This window comes from Microchirus variegatus, assembly GCF_963457635.1.
Source record: "Microchirus variegatus genome assembly, chromosome: 13".
Classification (NCBI taxonomy): Eukaryota; Metazoa; Chordata; class Actinopteri; order Pleuronectiformes; family Soleidae; genus Microchirus; species Microchirus variegatus.
In genome coordinates this window covers 13,522,295-13,546,603 of record NC_139814.1, presented here as the reverse complement: position 1 = coordinate 13,546,603, position 24,309 = coordinate 13,522,295, and the positions used below count along the sequence as shown (strand labels likewise).

Sequence of the window (24,309 nt, the reverse complement as noted above, 5' to 3'; positions counted from 1 at the left end):
ACAGTTCCTATATTGAGTAAACCACTGGGTGCACTTCATGTTCTCATACCTATGAACAAGTGTGTTAAGTCTAATTAAAGTGGACTTCATTGATCCTCAGTGGGGCTCAATAGCGGCTTAACCACGCGCACACACATGCTTGGTGCCTGTTTTGAATGAAAGCAAACTGTGAATACTTCCTTTTGTGCAAAAACACTGCTGACGCCTTAACCGTGCCAAATATGAAACTCTGAAAAATATATGAATTCACCAACATCACTACACTTCCCCAGCCCTTAATAATTTTCTCTCCATTTTCTCTGGGGTTATGAACAAGGGAGAAGTGACTGAGCAGTGGAAGAGGGTAATCTTTAGCTCCTTAGCATAGCACACAGGATTAGTTGGGGCTCACGCGCTACTGCACACATGGTAACTAATATTAAACACACACCCCTCATTTTAAAAGGAAAGTTGGTCACACATTTGAACACAAAGTAGATAAGCCACAACTGCAGTGTGATATCAGTGTAACCCTCTCTGTTTTTGCAGTGGTCATATACCGTACGTGCGTGTGTGTGTGTGCGCGTGTGCAACTGAGTGGAAGGATGCTGTGGTCCAACATTACTTTTGCACTCTCCGACTAGCCCGCTTTGTTCACGATTCGACAGGTGATGGATGGGGAGAATAAAAGAACAGTTCTGGAGGAATGACAGACAACAGAGGAGGAATGCAAGGGTTTAAGGGGAGACAGCCGAGGGTTGAGAGAGAGGGGGAAAAGAGAGAGAGAGAAATCCAGCACTAGGTGAGAGGAAATGAAAAACAAGAAAGATTAGAGTGAGAGAATAACAGAACAGTCAGAAGTCAAGACGGTGTGTTATAGCAAGCTGGGAGTGCAGTTTGCATGGCTTCTTCTCTGTGGGTGACTTTAATTACCTTTCGGCATCACTGCCTCTCCTGGTCATGAGCTACATACTCTGATCACCCGCATCTGATTATTGGGCTTTTGTGAGGTCCTCTACCCGCTGTCAGCCCATAATTACATTTACACCAGCGAGCATCGCAGAACGTCACAAAGCTTACAAAGCCATTATCAAAGTGCTCTTCCTCTCTCTCTCTCTCTCTAGGCTTGAACCGCACAGTGCTCGGAAACGCAAAGGTTAAGGCATCTACATAGAAAATGTGGACGTGTGACTTCTGTCTCTCTCCGTGCGTTCTCTTGAGGTCCAGGTTAATGACGTTCTGGGGCAAACTTGCAAATGTAAGCAGGAAAGGAAAGACAATGAGAAGCGACTGCAAAATGAGCGTGATATTCATGATGAGAGCAAACATCACGCGGCATATCTTAAGCAAGTATTTTACTTCTTCAAACAAAGGAAAAAAACGGCCTCACAAACCTTCCTCCCGCTGTGGAAGTAATGTTGCCCTGAAGGTGACAATTAAGCCACATGCTTCCTGTTAATCACACCTGTCCCAATGGTCACCAGGTGTGGGCCACAAGTGTGCAAGGTGTTGATCCGTCTGTCAGGAACTGTGACTGCCCGACCTTCCTCGAATCCCACCTTTGAGGAAAGCCTTTCACTTTGCTTTTTCATCAGCTCACCTTCTATTTAAGATTTTCTCTTTTCTATTATCATTTAGTTCAAAGCAACACAGTCCCTAAGTGCACCCTGAGCATGAATGATGTTGGGTAAATGCTCTCTAAAAATAAATCAAATTGACTTGACTGTTACAGCAGGTTGCCGCTTTAATTGCCATCCTTCGTATAAAAAAAAAACGCCGTTGCATCTTTTTTGTCCCTTTCTCTGCTTGCGTCCCCCTGCGTCTCTGATCTTTGTTACTTTCCACCCCACAATCACTCTCCCCTGAACCAAACAAGGGGGATCAGATGGCGTATTGAGAGAGCTGCATGTGGCCATTGAAGTTTTGACCAGCCAGACAGAGAGTCTACCTCTGAGAATCCAAATCCCACAAGCCCTCCATTGCTTGCACTTGTCTGAGGGCCGCACCTCTTCTGAGCCATCTAACACAGCTGCTCGGGGGCCTCGAGCGCCTCATCCTCATCTTGTTTCCTGCTGAGGAAAAAAAAAAAAAAAAACCTGGGATAGGCTTCTTATTTGCAATAAAGCCAAAAGAGAAGAAAGATTGTTGTGCATCTGTCAACAGCAGAGCTAAGGAAGTTCTCCGCAGGATGCAAACCAACCTGATGTTATTGTTTGTCTTTCTCTCTGTGGCCCTTTTAATCAAATATGCAGATGAGTCGGGGAAAGTCATGAGGAGAAATAATAAGAAACAGAGTGAACTAACTTAACAGAGACCTGTGGAGAAACGATGATCGGGAAAGTCAAATGATGACTTCTGAAAAGGAAACTTAAGTAATGCATTGTGTCCTATATACAATCATATACAACTTCAGTTAAATACACTAACCAACCACGTTCTTAAGGAGACAATAAAGTGTCACAAGAAGCATCTGGCATGGTTTTCTACTGCTTCAGTCCACCTGCTTCAGTGTTAAGACACATTCAGAGATGTTGCGTACCTTGGTTGTGAGTGGTTATTTGACTTACAGTTGCCTTCCTATCATGTCAGAAAAGTCTGATCATTCTCCTCCTGCAACAACAAGGCATTTTCGTACAGAGAAGAACCGCTCACTTCTCCTATTTACTCTTTTTCTGACCATTCTCTGTAAATACTGAGGATGGTTGTGCATGAAACTCCCAGGAGATCAGCTCTAACAACAACCATGCTATGTTCAAAGTCACATACATTCTCAGCCCTGGTACTGGGTGTTTTTCTATGTTTCCCTGCCCATCAGTTATCAAATCCTGCAAAAGCCCAATAACTGATAATAATCCTGACTTAAATCTTTCTTCCACATTCTGAAGGTCTGTTAGAACCTCAGCAGGTTGTCTTGATCATCATCTACATGCCTAAATGCTGCCATGTGAATAGCTGATTAGATCACAATAAAGGCACCTGAACAGGTGTATCTAATAAAGCGGTGGGTGAGTGTATATCGCTTATCTTACCATATCTGTTAATTACTTTGGGGTATAGCTCCATGGCTGGCAAGAAACCACACGAAAGGGAGCGAAAAAACAAGTTGAAACAAGAGATTTTGAAGGGAGATGTTAAGTAGCTCCCTGATTTTCACAACCTGGCTCAGCTGTCATAAAGCCTAACTGGAACTCGTCCTCATATGAAAGTCTGTATCCTGGCAACTGCAGAATTGGCCTTGAAATGTGATGGGAAACTATCCCTGGCCTGGAGCACAAACATCTCTGCGGGGGGATTTCTAAGACACAAGCATGTCACATTTCACAAACCACCTCTAACGGATAACAGCGATAAAACTCGCAGCCTGGACCTTTCTTTGAAACATCTTCAATATCCTCACTGTTTACATTGCCAACGTGTGGACCTTTCTAGTGTGACAGAGAAAGAGCTTCTTGCAGGAGGCGTTATATCATCAGGATTGAGAGGGGTTAAACACCTCTAAGTGCTGCTGTGTCTGATTGTGCCTGTGCTGCCGCATTCGGCTTGTCTGTTTGCTTCCAATCACGGGGGAGCCATGTGAGGAACAACAGCCCGTGCTCCCCAAACCAACTTCAACTGACACATGGCAAGATTTTTGTCAGGCCTCTCCAAGAAGGCGGCTCTGCCACCAATTACCTCAGTGCAGTCAAGCCAGATGCCTCGCCAGTTTGACAGATGACTTTGACCTGAGGACCTCCACTCGGTCGGCACCGACGGGGCGGTTGACGGGTTAAAGCGGTGGTGATGTGAGGTTTTGTTTTCAGTTTGCACACACACACACATTACAGCACAAGTCCACCGGCAAGTGGAATAGAATCAGAAAAACGTACGAGGCTGTCATATCATGTGGTGTCATGTCGTGTGTGAGGACACAATAAACACAACGCTGAGTAGTGTCTGAGTCAATAACGCCATCCAAGTAGATACACTACCGTTCAAAAGTTTGGGGTCACTTGGAAATGTCTTTATTTTTGAAGGAAAAGCAACATTAAAGGTGCCATATGTAAGATTGTGGCCAAAAACAGTTACTCCATTCAAATTCAAAATACCGAGGTCTTTTAGGTTTGGTTTTCTGACGTAACTGGCAACCCGTGGTTGCTCGGCAGCTGAGACTCTACTGACTGCAATGATTGGTAGACGGCGGTAGGTGGCGCCACATGCCAAAACATGATTTCAAAACATAAACATGATTTGCAGTCTGCAAAAGATTTTTTTTAATGCAAATATTTCAGAGTTCAGTATGTTATATGAACATTATTCCTGAGTCTCTGTGACATATTAGGAGGATTTTATGGTCAGTTGCTTTAGATTTATTACATAATGCATCTTAAAGTGAATCATAAATACACTCTATACATTGTTAATGTGGTAAACGACTATTCTAGCTGCAAACATCTGGTTTTTAATGGAATATGTACATAGGTGTATAGAGGCACATTTCCAGCAACCATCTCTCCAGTGTTCTAATGGTACATTGTGTTTGCTAATGGCGTTAGAAGGCTATTGGATGATTAGAAAACCCTTGTGTAATGATGTTAGCACAGCTAACTATTATTATTATTTTTGAATAAAAATAATTTTTTCTAATCTTGTCAATGTCTTGACTATATTTTCTAGCCATTTAGCAACTCTTTTGATTAATTAAATGAGTTTTAATGGAAAACACCAAAAAAAATGTATAGGTGACCACAAACTTTGAGTGGTTAATAACTTGTGTTTCAGAGAAGAAGCAGCATGGCTGAAACTTCTACCCACCTCTACTGCTTATGGCCTCATTATGCCACTTAAATATCAGTAATAATAATAATATATAAAGTCAGAGTCTTACACTGCAAGCCTATAATAAATAAATCAATAAATCAAAATAAAACAATGCTTTAAGTGCAGCTGGTTTTTTTTTAACTTGTGGCACTGCGTGACTCTTTCGCGACGTTATTAACATTCCCCCTGATATTACATGCTGCTAAAACACCCTTGTGCTAATCAGAGGAAAAGCTCTTGAGCCTCACACTCCACATGTATCTGACTCGAACCTTTGTTTTCTGCGCCGCTGTTATTATTGTAATCAAGCTTCTTGAAGACCTGGAATTTCCTGCGTTTCGGTCGACCCACCAGGCAGAGAGTGATGAAAATGCACCGCATGAGTCCAAATTCATTATTCTCGGCTTACACACACACACACACACACACACTCTGGATACACATACCTGGTAGCTTGTAAATGCATGAAATAAGTGAATTATATTTGACTTGCTGAAGCTCTTGCGTTTTGCTCAGTTAATGAAATGATTTGCAGTAAACACCGTGCTTCTGAATGAACAGTAATAGATCATAATAATAAGAAGATACACTTTTCTCAGGCTGTGTTTGTAGTTTCATTAAAATAAATACACATGAGATGACAGAAATATGAAAAAAAGTGTTACGTAGTTGGTTTTATCTTAGAATTTCCGTAATCTGAATATTAACATTTCCCTGAAGATACTGTGAGTTTGTTCAGGTCGAGTATGATCGTCAGACTCATTCAGCCTCGGGCGAACATCGCGTGTCAGGATGTGACCGTGTCTACGACGCTCCTGCCTGGCAGCAGCTTCAGTGCACACTTCCTGGACGTCATGACGAGCACCAGAGGTGTAAATGTGTCTTTGTGAAATCTCTCCTTTGACCTCACTGTTGACTCAGTTTGCTTTAGGGAATAATGACAGATCGGACCACAGTCTCATTCAGTGATGATACAAAATGATCATTTAGACACTTGAGAACATAGGATGTGTTGAGCTGCTATGGTGGAATATTAATATTTACTCACCTTTACTGTTTATTTTGGCTTTATCTTCGTGATGTTTGTACTGAAAACATTCAATATGGTGAAGGCAACCCGAAACACCTTTATGATTATTTTGCAAACAAAGGCAATGTGCTGAGGATGTGAGAACGCTCCATAGCCACTGGTTTCCCCAGGATGCAGCGAGAAACCAAAGCAGGAAATGCATCGTGATGGTGAAAAAAGAAAGTGTCAATACAGAGGAAAAACTGCAGGTTTGGATAATTAACTCCTTCCAAATCCTCATCTAAAGTCATTATTTTGTTACTTTAAAGTGAGTGATTTTAAATAACCGAAATCATACGCAGAACTTGACCCATAATGGAGGTCTGAGTTCACTCATAATCACCAGAGACGTAAGTCCAGCCAGCTGTGACACTACTTGTCTCCTTCATAGCTTCGGATAGTCAGAAAATGTCTGCAATTAAGCAGCAATTAATGCGTGGATGCTCATTTTAGTCTAATGCAGTCCCCAGATATGACCAGAGGTTCAGGAAGAGTGAGCTAATTGGTTAAAACAGGAGAAGAAGAAAATAACCTCCTGAATACTAATGTGTCACATAACACACAGGACTGACCTCGCTGCAGTGAAAACACGGCTGGTTTTTGTAGAGGAGTCAGCTGCGTCTCTTCTGGCGAAGCTGTTAGTGACAGCACCTCGACCACCTATGGAATCATTAGCAAAGGAAGTGCAGTGTGCTGACACTCAATCTGAACAAATGGCCTCTATCTGTACAGACAGGTAAAGACAGAGCCTTTAACGCTGGGGAAGGAGACGATAAGTCTGCCGGCTCCTGGAGCTGATGAAGGCGGGGGGGGGGCATTCAAGTCTCAGCTGTTTATAAGGATTCAAATTCACCGTTTACTTCTCACCGCCAGTGTTTTCTTTTCTTCACTGACCTCATCTACTGAAGTAATTTTAAAAACTGAGTGAGTGCTGCCCTGCTCTGACTTTAGGTTGAAAATGACGGCCATTAGAGAAAACTAATTATTGTGTTTGTCCAACTAGAAACAGACTTATAATGCGACTGAGAGTCAAACTACTTTTGTACTAGTGCAGTGCCCGTAGGAAGTATGTATTCCTATAGTGGGAGCTGAAGAATAATTTCAGCTGTAATGATGGTAATGCATGATAAGGAACGTAAAGGCTAACAAAACACAAACACTGTGCAACCTCATTAGGAAAACATTCATTTTCGATACATTCATTTTCAACTGTCAGCCACATCTAGCTACGCTAATGCTAACCGAAAATGAAAATATTTGCGTTGTGCCTAATGAGGTTGCACAGTGTTTGTTTGTATTATGTTAGCCCTACGCTAATGCTAATCATAGCCTCGCTAGCTTACCTTTGGAAACAGGTTTGCCAAGTAAGCCACAAAGTAGTAGCATGCTAATGCAAAATAAATATGTGCTCGCGTATTGGTGAATGGACACCGACTATGTCGTTTCAGTATAACACCATGTTCTGTTGTGAGCCGTGTGAAAAAGTCTCACCCACCGTGAGGACAGCCTCTTCACTCCCACCTCCCCGCTACAGACAGCACAGCTGCTGCTGATGAGCCGCCAGGTGTAGCGTGATAAATCAGCGAAAATTTAAATTCCTCCCAAAAAATTCGAAAATCAAGGATGCACACCATCGGGTCATGCTCAACCCATACCTTAGGACGATCTGACTAATGGTCAGCGAGATATGCCTGTCACAGTCAGACACACAGACGCAACTTGCTTTATAGATAGATGTGTATGGCCTGCATGGGCCCATGGCCAAGAGGAAAGCATTTGGGCACATAACCAGATGTTATTGCCCCTGAGCAAGGCTCCCAATGCCCAGAAATAAAAGAAGTAATACACAAAAGAAATTCAGTCTGACATGTGTTTTAGACTGACAAGGAGATCAAATGCATGATCTAAAGATTATTTTTACGTTGAGGGATGGTTGGAAAACTTGGAATAAAGCCAAATACTAACAAGTTGTAAGTTGACGTTTCTCAGGGGCGCACTTCAGTCAATAAGTCGATTCCCTACCGGTGTAGGTGTATTTTTGGACAAGGGCAGTGGACCGTTTGAGTGGAGTGGAACTGGACTTAACTATGCATGGAAACACGCTGAGTGACGTGCGTTCGGCGCAACACCTCGGTCCTCAAATCTTCAGACAGATGGCATGTGGCCCTGAGCTCTGTGCAGCAGGAGCTGTCACTCTACAATCCACCCATTGTCGACACTCAATTCGCCCGTCAAAAATTATACGACCAATATGTTCGGCTTTATACGAGGCCCAGGCAAATTAAAGCCTGTTAGCGACGCGCACACTTCCAATCCAATGAAACAGCACTGACAACGTTTTAGAACAGGAACAATGTCTCTTAGAGCGTGCGCTTGGTCTTAATCAAATCAATCCCGTAATTTAATAACATTAACGGATATGCATTGTTAGAAACATGGGGGTTATGACGAAGTCAAGCAAATGACAGTAATTACAGCGTTTCTCGTGCTTTCATGACTAATATGAAAATTGGCAAAGCGGTGCAGCACAATCAAGCATCTCAGAGCAAGCAAGTGCTCGGGCAGTCTCTTTAAGTGTTCCTGCTATTTGTTTGTAAGAGGGAGAAAGTGTAGTCGGAGGAGGACACAGTAAATGATGAAGTACCTTCCACCTGTTTATCGCTGTGGTTTTAAAAGCTGTCTTTTACTTTAAATGGCCATTGAAGAGTCTTAAAAAAAGGCTTGTTATTTCAGAAAGTGCCACAGCTGTGAGGCTCGGAGGACAAAGACAAACATCTGTGCACATAGAAAACAAGGCATATTCTGTACATACATCAAATTCATAATATAGCATTGTTTAGGTGACGGTGTTCTGACCTTCTTCTATGAAACTGACATCACCAAAAATGAACATCATTTGCCACTGAAGAAGACCTGAAATCCAGTGACTGAGCACAATAACCACTCAGGAAAATGTTTACTGATAATATAAATATAAGGAACTATAAGCTCATTCTCCCATAAACCTTTAAGACCTAATCCTCAAAATGTTTTGGGTTTATTTTAACCATAAAATTGCCATAAAATGGCCTGTGAGTAAGTGATTTTTGCCAGAAATCTGGAAGTTCTGGCAGTTATTGTCAATTTACTTTATGCTAAAATAGTGTATTAACAAAACACTGTAGTTGTACATGAACACCAGATTTTGCATGTTAAATTTGATCAATATAAAAACCTGTTTAAAATGCCATCCTCAATGTCTAAAAACAGGCCAAATAATGGAAACTATGTACAGACGTTTTTCTCACGTTTTCCCTCTCTGGCGACAAAGACGCTGATTTGCTGGCGTCCTACAACAGTGTGAGTGAATTTACCGTAATAACCACATGATGGCTTTAATGTGCAACTTCTCAGCTTTCAGAAACCGCTGTCATTTTTCCAATAGTGCAAACTGTCGGGTAATTGCAATAATGCAAAGTGTGCTTCGCGTGAATGTGTCATATGTGTTTACAGTTGCCCCTGGTGGTCATTCAGTGTAGTGTTACTTCTGAGTTGGCTTCAGCGACATCAATTTTTACATATGGGTCAGAAAAGAGCTAGATGGTCTTGATCAGGTAAATAAATGACATTATCGCTAACTGCAAAGTCATCAAACCATAAATAAGCTGCATAATTAGGCCCAGATGTTTAGATGAGAGGTTGAATTAATAAAGTGTATTCAATTCATACTAAATATGTGATTTGTTGCTGTGTTCTCCCCTCTCAGATCTGTACGTACAGCTGTTTACACAGATAAGGCGGTGATATGAGAACGCTCTGTCCTTGTCTCCTTCAATTTAGCTGCTTAATGTTGCGGAACAGCTTTAATGTTGGCTTTACCAAGCTGAATTTGTTTTTGGCAGTATCAAAACTTTCATGTCAAATGTTCCGGAACATGAATAAATAGGTTCTTGAATAAAATATGTGTTTGAGACATAACTCAAAATGCATAATAGCTGCTGGCTACAATCATCTTTAAATATGAATTTAGTCCTCCCTCCCCTCCACCACAGCATCATGTCAAAATGACAAGTTTATCGAGCCAGAGTCAGCAAATGGCGCCATTGGAAGAACCGGCACAACAGCAGACATCAACAAAGCCTGGACAGACAATGATGCCACCTGCCTCCTCTTCAGCTCATTCTGCCACAGAGCTGTGCCACTCAACCATGAATCTCACATAAAAGACCGAAGCTTCAGGCAACGTTGTGGGCAAAACACTTAGGCAGTGGAGCCATTAATTATGTGTGTGTGTGTGTTTGTGGATCTGCTTCCACTGTCATGGAAAAAGATCACATAAGTGATTAAAAAACAGGACATATTGGAAAGATCAAAATCAAAGGGTGAACTGTTGAGCAACAAAACTTCACTCATATTTCACACATTAGATTATGATGGCTAACACACACTATAATAATAGATTGTTATTTAAAGGAGGCATATTATGCAAAATCAACATTTTAATAATTTGAATGCTTATATTTGGGACTCTGGAGGCCCTATGAGTAGGCAAAGTGTGAAAAAAGATGACTACGTCATGTTTTTGTGGTCCTCCTCAGTCTAAGTACAGGAGATAAAACACGCGATGTTGACTTCCGCACTCATTGCTACGTCAAAATGAGACATTCCTGGAATTGTTGTCCCACGGAGCTCAGCTTTGTCCCTAAAAAAACACGAGATTGCAGGCGAGGGCAATAGTGTCTGGAAGAGCAGAAGTCTGCAAAGTGTTCTATTCTTGGCTGCACAGCGCAGCACAGAGTTCTACACAAACTTCCAGCCTCAGAGGATTTACGTGTCCAGTGGATACATGTTATATATGACGGCATTGTCCCGGCAAATGATGGCTTTTTCCAATACTAACTGTTGTTAGCTACCGGAGCCTCAGTGACGCTGACGTAGTTTCCTGTGTCTCATTTGCATTTAAAGAGACAGGCACTCAAAACCGAGCGTTCTGAACAGGGCTGTTTTGGCAGAGTGATTGAACTGCTGTGGTGCTTCATCCTTAAGGTATTTTGACCAGAACTACATGGTTAAATAAACAACAAATTTCTCCCTGTGGAGCTTGGTTAACAGTGGCCACTTTTCTGCAATGGTAAAATTTCCTGATGCATATGAATGTGTTTCAGTTCACCACTGTAATAATGTGGATATTATTATGATTTGAATGCATCAACTGACACACAAAAAAAAAACAGGATATCTAAAATAAAAATGTAGGTTCTAACATTCCCAGTGTTCTCTGATATGTAAAGTCTCACATAATGATTGGTAACAAACTGAAAAAAGAGTGTTTCTTCTGTTCAGCATCAATGAGAAAATGAGGCAAAAACCCCATGTGATAAAGTGACTCCACTTATCTGCATGTACAACAGTTGCATTGTTTCCCCACTATTATTCACGGAATAATAAAGACACAGCTTGTTAAACCACACCGGCGACAAATAACTATGGATTAAAACCTTTGGCGTTGTTATGTTTCAGACACAGCGGGGCAAAAGAATTCAATTCTATCTTACAGCACGACTAAACCTAATCAAATTCATCAGCGACCGATGGAAACAAAAAACCTACGCAGTAGCTACAGCAGCAGCAGGCCGAGGCTCCTGTAGGCGAGCGCTGACAGTTGATTATAATTGGGTTGCATCTGCTATGTCCAAGCTTTCACCTCCCATCAAGAGGATGGTTCTGGCACACAGTTAATGCTGGAAGACTGCTGCTTCACTGTGAGAGCAGACAGACTGTGGAGCACTTTGTCTGTTTAGTGCAGCAGGAGGAACGCTCTGCTATAAAAATAAATAAAAAAATACAACAATATAAGTGGCGTTCATTTGGAGGGCGTGCAGCCGATTCCACCCGGCTATGCCAGGCGTCGCTTACATGTTCTTATCGATTATCTGCGCGGTTCTCGTGTCTCGGCAAGTTCAGAGGGAGCTATGTTTCTTTCTGACGTACTTGTTGTTAAAGGTGTTTCACAAATCAATATAAAACACAGAATGAGACCAACAAAGAAGACAAGGACAAACACACAGAGAGACACTGGTTTCCATGACTTCAGAGGACATTGCATTGACTTTTAATTAATTTCCTGACCTTAACTATAACTCCTGCCGGCCTAATCCTAACCCTGACCTCAGCCTAACTTTAAAACATTTCTTCAACTTAAAATGAAGTTCTTTATATTATGAGGTCTTGATATTTGTCCCCATAAGGAAGACAGGTGCCCATAATGTGACCAGATTTACTGTAGGTCCCCACAACAGGAGGAATACCAGGTACACACACACATACACAGACACACACAGGTCTGTCTGCACAAGATGTTTGCAGGTGACATTTGACAACTGTGTGTATTTCTGTCTGTCCTCGTGTCGTAAAAAAAGCTGCTCCTGATTCTGTGACAAAACGGCAAAACAGAGTCTAGAGAGTGTAGAACGACACGGCCGGTCATAGGAATAGTGTTGTGTGTAAGCATGTAAACACATGATGTATTCTGTCATATTTGTCTGATGAGTTCATGTGCTCACACACACCAAAACACGGCACCAGCCTCACCTCAGAACACTTACTGTAAATACATTTCTTTTGAAATGCTGTTAAACCACCAAAAACACCACTATTCATCAAGTTAATGAGACCACGTCAGTAACATCTGCACAGCTGCTCTCCATATCTGAATATACTCTCTTATTTATCTACTTTTTCTTTATTTGTTTAACTGCTTGTTGATGCAAATATCAAATCAGCTAATGAGGGTTGTCAAACTCATTTTAGTATAGGGGTCACTGATCTGGAGTGGACCGGACCAGTAAAATAATGAATCATTTAAACAAGTATCCTTTTTTATCAAAACGTATTATGAACAACCTGAAATAGAGAATAATTAAGTGCAATTTAAACAATATTATGCAAAAGTTCTCCATTTACACATGTGCATAACAATGTATCGATCATAGTGGATCTACAAAGGCACAACACATTTATTTAGTCACAGGTATCTGGAACGGGATTGGACCATTGGGTGGACCAGTCCTGGCCCACAAGCCGTATGTTTGACACCCCTGCATTTATGCATGGGAAAACTAATACGCTGGAGTTCAGAATGGAGAAGAAAAGAGGTGATTTAATTGACTTTGAACATCATTTTTGATGCCACACAGGCTGGTGCGAGTGTTACTGCTGCTGCTGATATAATAGCGTTTTTAACCCTAGAACACCATTGCCGGGTCCCGAGCAAAAAAATTTATGTGATTTTCATGAAAACCAAGTTTTTATCTTCATTATTTATTTTTTGTTATAAATTTTTTGTTCCCAAATTCCTAATTTTACAGTAATTTTGGAGCATTTTCCCCTCATGATGCTTTTCTTTCATTTTGTTAGACATGACAGTTTAAAGCGGAACTCGACCGGAAGTTCCTATTATCGCTGTTTTTTTTGGTGTGTATCTGCGTCATTACCTTGTTTATGAAGCCTGACGGTTCGAAACAAACAGTTCAGCCATTGCTGAGAACGTTGTGTTTTATTGTAATCTCGGGGCTCAACGAGATCACTGAAAATCCCGTAAACGTTACGTAAGCAGCGGTTCTCCTGAACAACCGATCGTCCTGCTCCGGGCGGTAGTCCGGGCACATCCGGTTGCGTACATTGAACCGCAGAAGAAGAATAACGTCCGTTGTGGAGGTGTTTCACGAGCAACAGTGTCTTCTGACTCTGGGTCTGACTCCGGTTTAAAGTCATAAAGGGACTGCGGCGGGGAGTCGTGACGAAGCTATTTTTAAACACTGTTAAAACAATGTTTTGATAATGAGTAGCAGTGCATCCACCGCTCCAGAGAGGGAGCTGCGCTTCTGAGAGCTGACGTGATAGATTACGTCACTTCCAGATACCTGGCCAATCACAACACAGGTGGGAAGGCTCTACGCTGGCTGGCCAATCACAACACACTCTGTCTTCTCGGGCGAAATTTATGGCTGAAGTAGCGCGACTGACAAGCGCTTCGAAAAGGACAGATTTCAATCGGCTCGTTTACATCAACTAGGAGGATTTTGACCATAAAAACAACTTAATATATGTAAGTAGACCTCCATAACTCACATATATGTGCAACAGGACCACTCTATGTGACCTTTAAAATAAAAGAACACTACTCAAAAGTGTCATGTATTGTCATGTGTTGATATATTTTGATGACGCACCGTTAGCGATGGTGTTTTGAATTTGAGCGATTGAGTGTTCTAGGGTTAAGCACATCCATCTCTAGGCACAGAGAATAGTCTGTAAAAAGGGTTCCAAACGATAGAAAAGCATTTGTAACTCAAACAACCACTTGTTACTATGAGGATATGCAGAGGACCATCCAGCAGGTGCCACTTCATTAGCTGTCTTTTGTACCTAATAAAAATGGCCAGTATTGTAAAATGTCTCATGTTTGCAGGACAGGTGGAGCTTGACAATTAGGCATGGCATCACACAACTGTCACTAGTGATTTCCAGTCCAACAGACTTACGATATGAAACTACACTGCTCACTTTGCCACATCCTCCTGGACGCAATAAACTCTTATTTTTATTCGCTGCCATCATCATCCGCTTTCTTGGCATTGATGCAAAAACGTGTCATCACACCGAGTCTGTAAAAACCAATGTTTTCCCTGCTCTTTTTTTTTTTTTTTTTGGTTCACTGTCTGGAAGCGAAATAACAAAGACCATGCAGTGAAATTCATCTGCGACAACAACAAATCTTGTTTAACGATTTAATGATCGATTCGCCACCTGCTGTTTGTTTCCCGGTGTAGTTTAAGGCTCAGAGTGCACAGATGGTCTGAGAGTGCAGCACACGTTCGCCGTAGTTGGGATGTAAACGACTGTCGAGGGTTGGTTTTGTGATTCTTACGCTTTCTGGCATGTTGAGATTATATTTCACGAGTGTTGTTGTTTTGTTTGGCTGCTGGAATCGTAGCGCTCTTTTCACCCTGCTGGTCACAACGCTGCCTTCAGCTTCATCGTCTCCGACAGTTGATTAATGAGGAAGCACTTGTGTTACACGTCGCTTATAGATTAGCCCGTCCCAGCAGGACCCGGGTTGCCATGTTAACGCCATAATTGTCAACTTTTTTCACGGACCAAAACATTACGACTAATCCTTAAAGGTCCCATATTATGCAAAATCAACTTTTTAATCATTTTAATGCTTATATTTGGGACTCTGGAGGCCATACCAGTCGCCAAAGTGAGAAAAACGATGCCTCACTCATGTTTTTGTGGTCCTCCTCAGTCTAAGTACAGGAGATAAAACATACGATGTTGACTTCTGCACTCATTTGGAAGTCACAACGTGCTAAATTCCTGGAATTCTTGTCTCGTGGAGCTTCGATTTGTCCGTAAAACACGCGAGAGTGCTGGCAAGGGCAACAGTATCCGAAAACCAGAAGTCCGTGAAAAGTTCTATTCTTGGCTCCACAGTGCAGCACAGAGTTCTACACAAACTTCCAGCCTCAGAGGATTTATCTGTCCAGTGGATACATGTTATATATGATGGCAATGTTCCTGCTAGAGTCTGCAAATGATCACTTTTCCAAATGCTAACTGCTGTTAGCTCCCAGTAGACTCTGTGTCTGATGTCATTTCTACTATTACAACTAGTTTAACCTGGTGAAATAGGATATAATATGGGACCTTTTAGTCCTAAAAGTAAACTAATAATCAAGCAGTAACAGTTGAACGGCATCAAAACTCATGAATGAGGAATAATCAATAAGGAATTGTTTAATAAACTGATTGTTGTCCATATCCTATTTCGGTTATATGAAGCAATCACCAAGGGATTTTTCACAATGATTAATAACTGAACTATAAAACATTAAGTAGATGATTAATACACAAAGAAGCAGAGCTAATTTTTTTTAAAACAGAAAAACCAGCTCCTGAAACTAGGTGTGGTGATTTTCCATGTGTTTGTAAAACTAAATAAACTCTTAAAATTACACCCAAACACAAAATGACGTCACGTCTAATAAAGTCGTCCTTGTTGAAACAGACAGACGAGACGCTTGTCGTCGGCGAATAACGACACAAACAATGACTCACGACGGAGTGATTTATGATTTACTTGAACTTTGGGTACATTCACACGTACTGTGATCAGAGAAACACACAGAGCAGCGTCTTCACATGTGCTGGTGTGAGGATTTAACCTTAAAGTCAAGGAGAATCTGTGTTGTTTTCAACAGCTCTGTGTGTACTGTGTGTGTGTTTGAGCTGAGGGATGAAACTAAACCTCACATGGATCAGGTAACAGGACACAATATGAATTAAAAAAAAAAAAAAAGGACAGACAGACGAATGAAGCTTTAACCCTATAATAACGCCATGAGCACTGTGACAAAGGCAGAGTGCATCTTTGTCTGAACAACAAGAATCTTTGAGCATTGTGACCCACTGTATCAAGTATGATACAAATTAAAACGTCTATATGGAAATTGATATTTGAATTTTTTTGGTTTGTTTGTTCATAAGGACCAATAAAGGTGTCAAAGAATTGGAATTTTCTGTCAATTATTTAATGGTTTAGATAGTGGTTAAAGGGTTAAGGAGACTATATGTTGTGAGGAAAATGCTGCTGGAGACAAAAACATCTTCTTTTTTTTCGAAATAATGGAACCCATCATTATTATAACACCATTATCAAGGTGGCTTTAAAGGGATAGATTGATTGTTTAGAGGTGAGGTACTTATGCAGAGTTAGTGTGTTACATACAGAACACAGCATTCAGCGTCCTGCCTCGCAATTGTTCACAATATCTTTAGCAGTTTACCTCACTGTCAAACAGCCCGAAAAGTGCGACCCAAACAACTAATGTGCTGTGACACAACGGCAAGGAATACACTGAGGAAAATATGGTAAACGGCTGACAATTATTCTAAATATAACTCGTGTTTTCACCTAATGTTTTAACAGAGCTAAAGCACACGTCATGGCCGGTTAAGCCTATGACTTACTGTGTATGGCACATTTTAACCACTTTTAAAAAAAAGTTGGTAAAATGTCATCTTTCAGTAAAAAGCAGCCACGTTTTATTTTATTTTTTTTAGAAACATTAGTCTTTATTAAATTAAATCTCCATTGCACTTACCTGGATTATTGTATTAATATGCCAAAGTGTACACCTTTCAAACTATTAATCTGTATTTTCTGTTTCATTCATTCATTAAGGTTTTTTTTAAATGTGCAAATCAAAAACTGTGCATAAAAACAGTCTGATGGAGATCAAACAACTGACTGTGCATAAGTACCTCACTTAAGAACAACAACTAAACTATCGCTTTAAGGCAACAGCATTAAAATAAACTCATAGACAGCCATGATTAAAGTGTAGAAAAATAAAAACATAGAATTATTTTAATTAAAGGTCCAGTGTGTAAGAATGAGTGACTTCTAACAGTAGCTGTAGCTATGTTTACATGGACACAAGTCATCGGAATAAAAACATGTGTACAACACACTAACCTGAAAACTGTGGTCCGATACAGCTCATTTCATTCTGAATGAGAGGGCTGATCTGTGCCGATCTGCGCCGATCTGCGCTCATATAAACAGTCGATCTGATCATGACTTCCTGGTTTGGCGCTAAGCGTAACCCTAAAATACAGCAGTAAAAAAACGGGAAACACGTCCCGTTTTGTTACTGCTGTATTTTTATTCCAAACAAAGAAGAATTAACAGATATGAAAATCACAGAGTTTGTTTACTACAGAAGTGGAAGTGAAGCTTCTTCTTCTACTTTTAGAGAATTATACAACACTGCACACGTCAAATGATCATTTGATCATTTGATTTTTGCACCCATTTCAATTATGAAATCGTAGATTCCGATCGGAACAAATCCTTTTGGAAAAACAAAGACATTTTTGCACATGTAAACAAAGCTAATGAGACTCATCCGCAAGCCCCGTCCTTTCCCAAGAGCTTCAGGGAACTACAGTGGTGTTTACAAACCAAAAAAGGATGTCATGTGATGTTGGTTTCTCTGTTTTAGGCAAAACAATACAAACAAAGCCTTATTTCAAGGTATTGGAACCAAGTGTCTTTATTGACATCGACTGACCGGAAAAAGACGCGTGTGACGTTATGTTTACTTGCCACAAAACACCGGAGTCCAGGCACCGCTTACCAGTTAGCTCTGTTAGCTGCATTAGCTCGTTTAGCGCCGTTAGCCCGCCTACAGTCTAACTGGAGCGGTCTGTTTATTACACGAAAAGAGCAGCGCTACAAACAACCAGCGTACCTGTGTGCTGCGTATGTGTGCCTCTGTTTTTAAAGTTTAGCGTTACTTTACAGACTCATTTTGACAATGCGGAGTCACGTAAAACATGACGTCACGCACGTCTTTTTCCGGTCAGTCGTCATGGAAACGCGTTGTGCGTTAATGCCATTAACCGCCGCTATTGCGTTAATGCGCCCAGCACTAGTTTTTATTATTATTTTAAAGCCATTATATCCATATGCAAACAAATGTATGGATAGTATCTTATGTTACATACTGGACCTTTAAGGCTACGTTTACACTAGCTGGATATTTTTTAAAAACGGATATTTTCTTCCCTCCGTTTTCCAAAATAACTTTGTGCACACATCATCGTTTTCAAAAAAGTGTCCATTTATATTAACCCGCATAAATAAGCTGTCGAGAGCCATCATAACTACGCCAAACCTGTGGGTGGCAGTGTAGGAGGAGGGAGAAAGCCATACAAGCCAATCAGAATCCTCATCAACAACAACTACAACAACAACGACTGACCTCTCACCCTCGATGTATGGACGAGTGACAGCAGCGATGATCGCAACATCTTAAAATTGTCACTCCTCCGGCACAATAAACTCTTTCTCAAAGTTCTCCCACCTGACAGCAGTCCGCCCAGGTCGGACCCAAAACCGGTGACGTGGTCTGGCTCACCTCTGAGCCCTAACACGTCTCTGGAGCTGTATTTGCAAATGCAAAAATTAACATGACCAAATGTAAAAAGGTCGCATTTTTGGAGCGTAGATTGCCTAAAACTCTGTTTTTTTCTAAAGAATCGTTTTCAGAGGTGAAATCGCCGCTTGTGTGTAAAGGAAAGGCACAAACGCAGGGGAAAGTCTCCGTTTTTAAAAATCCCAATCCCGTGCTAGTGTAAACGTAGCCTAAAACTAAACCTGAAGCAGTGGTTTGGAGCAGAGAATGTGGCACAGACTGTGTTCGGTAAAGGCTAAAGGGTAAAAAAAAAAGGGGGACCAGCATCATTCAGGAGGACCTGGCTCACTTCTCGTCTCCTCCACGCTGTTGAAATGAGTGTCCAGCTCCTGCAGCACCGCTCTCCTGCCCAGGTGATCGTTCCTCCTCTTCTCCATCACCATGTCCTCCAAACTCTGAAACTCCAGCACGTGCGAGTGTTTGTCTGATATGAATATTTTCAGCCTGTACGGCTGTTTGCCTATCCGTATCTCCCCGCCCATTTTGAACTCCCTCTTGCCGAACCTGCACCAGGCGGCGAAGCACTCCGAGTTCCTCCAGCTCAGCTCGCGCTCCTTCAAACCCACCTGCTCCATCGCGTTCTGCACCACCATGTCCGCACCGAGCGCCTTGAATCTGTACAAGTCGTTCACAACCCTGCACCTCCGTCCTTGACTCGCGTCAGTCAGGAAGCTGTTTTTCACCTCCGCTCTGTGCAGGTGCACCACCTGGAAGTCTCCCACATACACGGCCCAGTGCGGGAACTGTCCCGTGGCCACGAACTCCACCAGGTCTCCCGCCCTGCATTTGTTGAGCAGGTTCTCCGGAGAGTAAACCTCCAGGTTGGCAGACTTCGCGCTCTTCTCGTAAACGCACTCCTCCTTGTGGTAGACGGCGCACGACACCTCGTCGCGCTGGTCGTATTGTGTCTCTTCCTGGTTCGGGTCTTTCACGGTGCCGTCGCTCGCGCAGCCTTCCTCCAGCTCGTCGTCGTCGTTGGAGAATATGTACGAGACGCCGATCCGCGGTCCGTCCTCCGCGTCCACGCCGTTCGGGTCCATGGTGGGAACTTCTGCGTAACTTAAATGTGACAGCTTGTCCATCTGGTTCCCCATGCCGCCGCTGCCCGACAGTTTAATGTGCAGACACTTGTTACCGTGCGCCAAACATGACCACCATCTGCAGGGAAACCGCGCAGCTCAGAGCGCCTAATATCGCCGCGTCGTGGACTCGACTTTCATCCAAATTACGCACACGAATATCCCGCTGATGTTTCCGCTGGTGCGCCATCAACAAGTGGGCACGAGGAGGAGATTACAAACAAACTGGATGAACATATTCAGCCTTGTTTCCCTCAGGTGTCGCCTCACAGGATCATACACCGTCCTCTGCGTAAAGTTCCCCGTTGGTCTCCAGGTTTTAGGTGAAATAAAAACAAACTCCAGTCTTCCACACGTGGCGTGATCAGCATCCGTGTTTGTCTCCGCCGTAGATCAACTACTCAACTACCCTCTCACACATACACACACACACATCCACAGAGACTCACTGCGCACAGTGAAGCACAACACCGATCTACTGAAGGAGGGTCTGTGGCTCAGCATCCAACCACACGCTGCTGCGCTTTTAAAGAGGAAGTGTGCGTCATTTTCACCGCCGCACCTTTATTATTGTTTTTTATCTATCTATCTATCTATCTATCTATCTATCTATCTATCTATCTATCTATCTATCTATCTATCTATCTATCTATCTATCTATCTATCTATCTATCTATCTATCTATGTCTTTATCTATCTATCTGTGTTTTTATCTATCTATCTTTCTATGTTTTAATCTATCTATCTATCTATCTATCTATCTATCTATCTATCTATCTATCTATCTATCTATGTTGTTATCTATCTATCTTTCTATGTTTTCATCTATCTATCTATCTATCTATGTTTTTATCTATCTATCTTTCTGTTTTCATCTATCTATCTATATATATATCTTTCTATGTTTTCATCTATCTATCTATCTATCTATCTATCTATGTTGTTATCTATCTATCTTTCTATGTTTTCATCTATCTATTTATCTATCTATGTTTTTATCTATCTATTTATCTATCTATGTTTTCATCTATCTATCTATCTATCTATCTATCTATTTGTTTTCATCTATTTATCTATCTATGTATGTTTTTATCTGTCTATCTATCTATCTATGTTTTATCTATCTATCTATCTATCTATCTATCTATCTATCTATCTATCCATCTATCTATCTATCTTTTTATCTATCTATCTATCTATCTATGTTTTATCTATCTATCTATCTATCTATCCATCTATCTATCTATGTTTTTTATCTATCTTGGATATTTTATTAGACCATATTAGCATTGATAATTATATATATATGTTTCTTATATAGTTAATACACCAGAAGAAGCTCTTAAACCAAAATTACATTTTTAATACTAAAATATAATTATTATTGTTAACTACGTATTTTCAAATTTAGTTAAAAAAAAATATATATATATAGTATAGCATGTTATTATTTGTTGATATATATATTAAATTATAGCTATTCATTTGCATTCCTTAACGGAAAAAAATTAGTTTTAGTAGTGATCCGGCTCAAAATTGGGGTAAACAAAAGGTGAATTTAATTTGTTTGCCCTTTAATAACAATAACAATGTCATGTATTTATGACAGGTGGTCAAATCAAAGCACTGTATATTAAAAAAAAAAAAATCTGCTCAGATACTGTGATACAGTAGAATCACCATGTGGAGAGTAAAGCCTTATCTGAGTGTGACTCTCCTCTTTACTTTGTTATTTATGTGTTGTTTTCATTTCACGGCCATTGTTGTTGTCGTCCAAAGCAACAGAGCTGCATTCTGGATTTACATGTGAATGTGTCACATAACGGCGTGGACGACTGCGAAGGCTCCAGCATCTGTGCTTTATTTTATCTTTTTTAAGCGTTTTTACCACCTGTCTGTCCTTGATTGAACTGAAGCGGTGCAGTCGTTTTGCTCCCTCCCTGGTCTGTGGTGGGACTGTAATGTCTTCATTGTGTTTCGCCGTGGCTTGTGGCCTGCCCAGACTCGCTCTCTCTCCGTTATGGAGCTATTTTCTAACCACTATGTCTCACAGGCGAGGGAGGGATGCATTTAGTATGCCCCCAAAATGGCACACACACACACTGCAGCATCCTCAGTGTGGAAACACTTGTCCTGCAAAAGTCAGAGATGCTGAGGGATGTGAGCGCGCTTCACAAGCTGTGAACCACTACAGACGTCTGTGGAGAAGACACACACACACACACACACACACCACAAGCCTCGTTATAGCAGGGCAGACGAGTTTGGAGTTTGACCCTGAAACTGAGCCGAGCGTCCACAAGGGAGACGACTGAAAACGACTGCAAAGTCACACGCGCGATACAGTCCATCCTGATAGAGGACATGTCTCACCCGAAGCGGCGGCTTTCACGTCCGTTAAAGGGCAGGACAGCCTCTGCTGGGGGACGCGGTAGATCGGGTAGGAGGCGTAATTAATCGGGTTGATTAATCCAGATTGAATGTTTTGTCCTGGTTTAGTACGATTCAATCTGGGTCATAGAGTTTAAAGCTGCAGCAAAACCTCAGCTCTGTCATGAAGACCTGACTGAGGGAGCATCTGTGTGTATACAGCAGCAGCAGTGCAGGGACAGGTGAGGACAAGAAGGTTGAATCCAATCAAAAATGCTGAATGACTGGGTTTTATGAGTCAAATTTAAGATAACACTTAAGATTAGGGAACATATATTCATCATAGGTGCTTACTAACATGCTTATGAGTTGCATACTAGCCCTTTATTAGTAAATATTAAGCACGTATTAACACCTTATGTAGGAAAAATCTTAATTCATGTCATAATAGAGGTAGAATAAGGAGATGTAGAAGGAGGTGTTAATCCGTTCTTAATGATTACTAATAAAGGGCTAGTATGCGACTTATATATTTTAGTAAGCACCTACTTAATGGTTGTTGTGTTACTGAATTGACATATTAAACTTTTTTCAGTCCTACGCTTTACAATCACAGTGTTGCAGGAAAGCAGGGATGTTGCTGGGCAACCTGAGCTCTTAAAAACCACTACACTAAAAAAAAAAAAAAAAAAAAATTAGCATGGTGTGAACTCATTTTACAAGTGTGATAATGTAACGAACACCTGTTTGTATTTTTAAAAGCGACGCAAGATCAAGACCGTTGATCCATCCATCTTCCACCACTTTATCCCCCACATGAAGGTCGTTGGTGCCAATCCCAGCTGACATGGTCACCAGTCCATCACAGGGTGACATAGAGACAAAACAACCATTCACTCTCTCACTCACACCTACAATTTAGCCGGGTTTTTTTTACCAGCAGGAGACATCTGTGGACTTATCTTAAAATCTATGGACTGGAAGGTTTTTAATATAGTGCCATCAGCAGGTCAGAATTGTAACTTCCAACCATTCATCCATCCATCTTCTGCCGCTTTATCCTCCACATGAGGGTCGCAGGGGGGTCTGTGCCATGAGGCTGACACCCTGGACAGATCGCCAGTCCATAACAGGGACACATAGAGACAAACACTCACATCTATGGTCAATTTAGTGTCCAATTTAACCTAATCCCCATATTGCATGTTTTTGGACTGTGGAAGAAAGTACACACACACACACACACACATACAAAGGGGGAACATGCAAACTCCACACAGACAGACCTGTGTTCTGACCGGGTCGTGAACCTGGGTCTTCTAGAATTGTAACTTATCCAAAATAAAAATCAATGTGTGCCTTATTTTCATCACCTTTTTTAAGTCGGGCCAATTCCAGAACAAAATCGGTTTGACTGAAAATGATGCAAAGACAATAAAGCGACAGACTGTAACACGCAAGAGGCTGATGTCATTTTACTATTCACCGGCCTTTCATCAGCTTTGGCTCGAGTTAATGCAATTACCGAGTGTGAGCCGCTTTTTTTTATTTTTTTTATTTTGTCTGCCTTCTATTCATAGTTATTTCAACCTGAGGCCATTGCAGCAGTCTGACAATGCTAATGATGGGAGTCGCCAATACCAAAATCTGCAGGATGAGTATTACACCTTCACCGAGCAAGCGATGGGTGTCACATCAGCGTATGGGTGAAGGTGTCAGGAAATAAATGAACCGCTGGAATGATGACATGCAGCTCATTTGACGACGTCTTATTCTCAGGCGGTGTGACCCACTTTACGCCCCTAATGTCCCCCCCGTGACATGGAGTCATTTGTAATGCTGCATGGGAAATTACCGGCGCACGGAGGCATGGGAGACGTTCACAATTAGGCAGGGCTCCACCTGTCAGGTGGGGCGACCAGTCACAGACTGACAACTTAATCCCCCCCCCCCCCCCCCCCAAAAAAAAAAAACACGTGGGCTTTGTCAC

At 41.6% G+C, this 24,309-nt stretch overlaps 2 protein-coding genes across 2 annotated transcripts in view; one reads left to right on the top strand and one right to left on the bottom strand.

Moving 5' to 3' along the window:
- Positions 1–24,309, top strand: part of tinagl1 (tubulointerstitial nephritis antigen-like 1) — a 516,891-nt gene that overhangs the window by 455,967 nt on the left and 36,615 nt on the right. The window lies entirely within an intron of this gene.
- On the bottom strand, positions 19,137–19,964 carry lratd2a (LRAT domain containing 2a; the record flags this gene model as incomplete). The annotated part of the gene is made up of 1 exon (XM_083899496.1): positions 19,137–19,964. The coding sequence occupies one exon, from the start codon at positions 19,962–19,964 to the stop codon at positions 19,137–19,139; it is 828 nt and encodes a 275-aa protein (XP_083755622.1).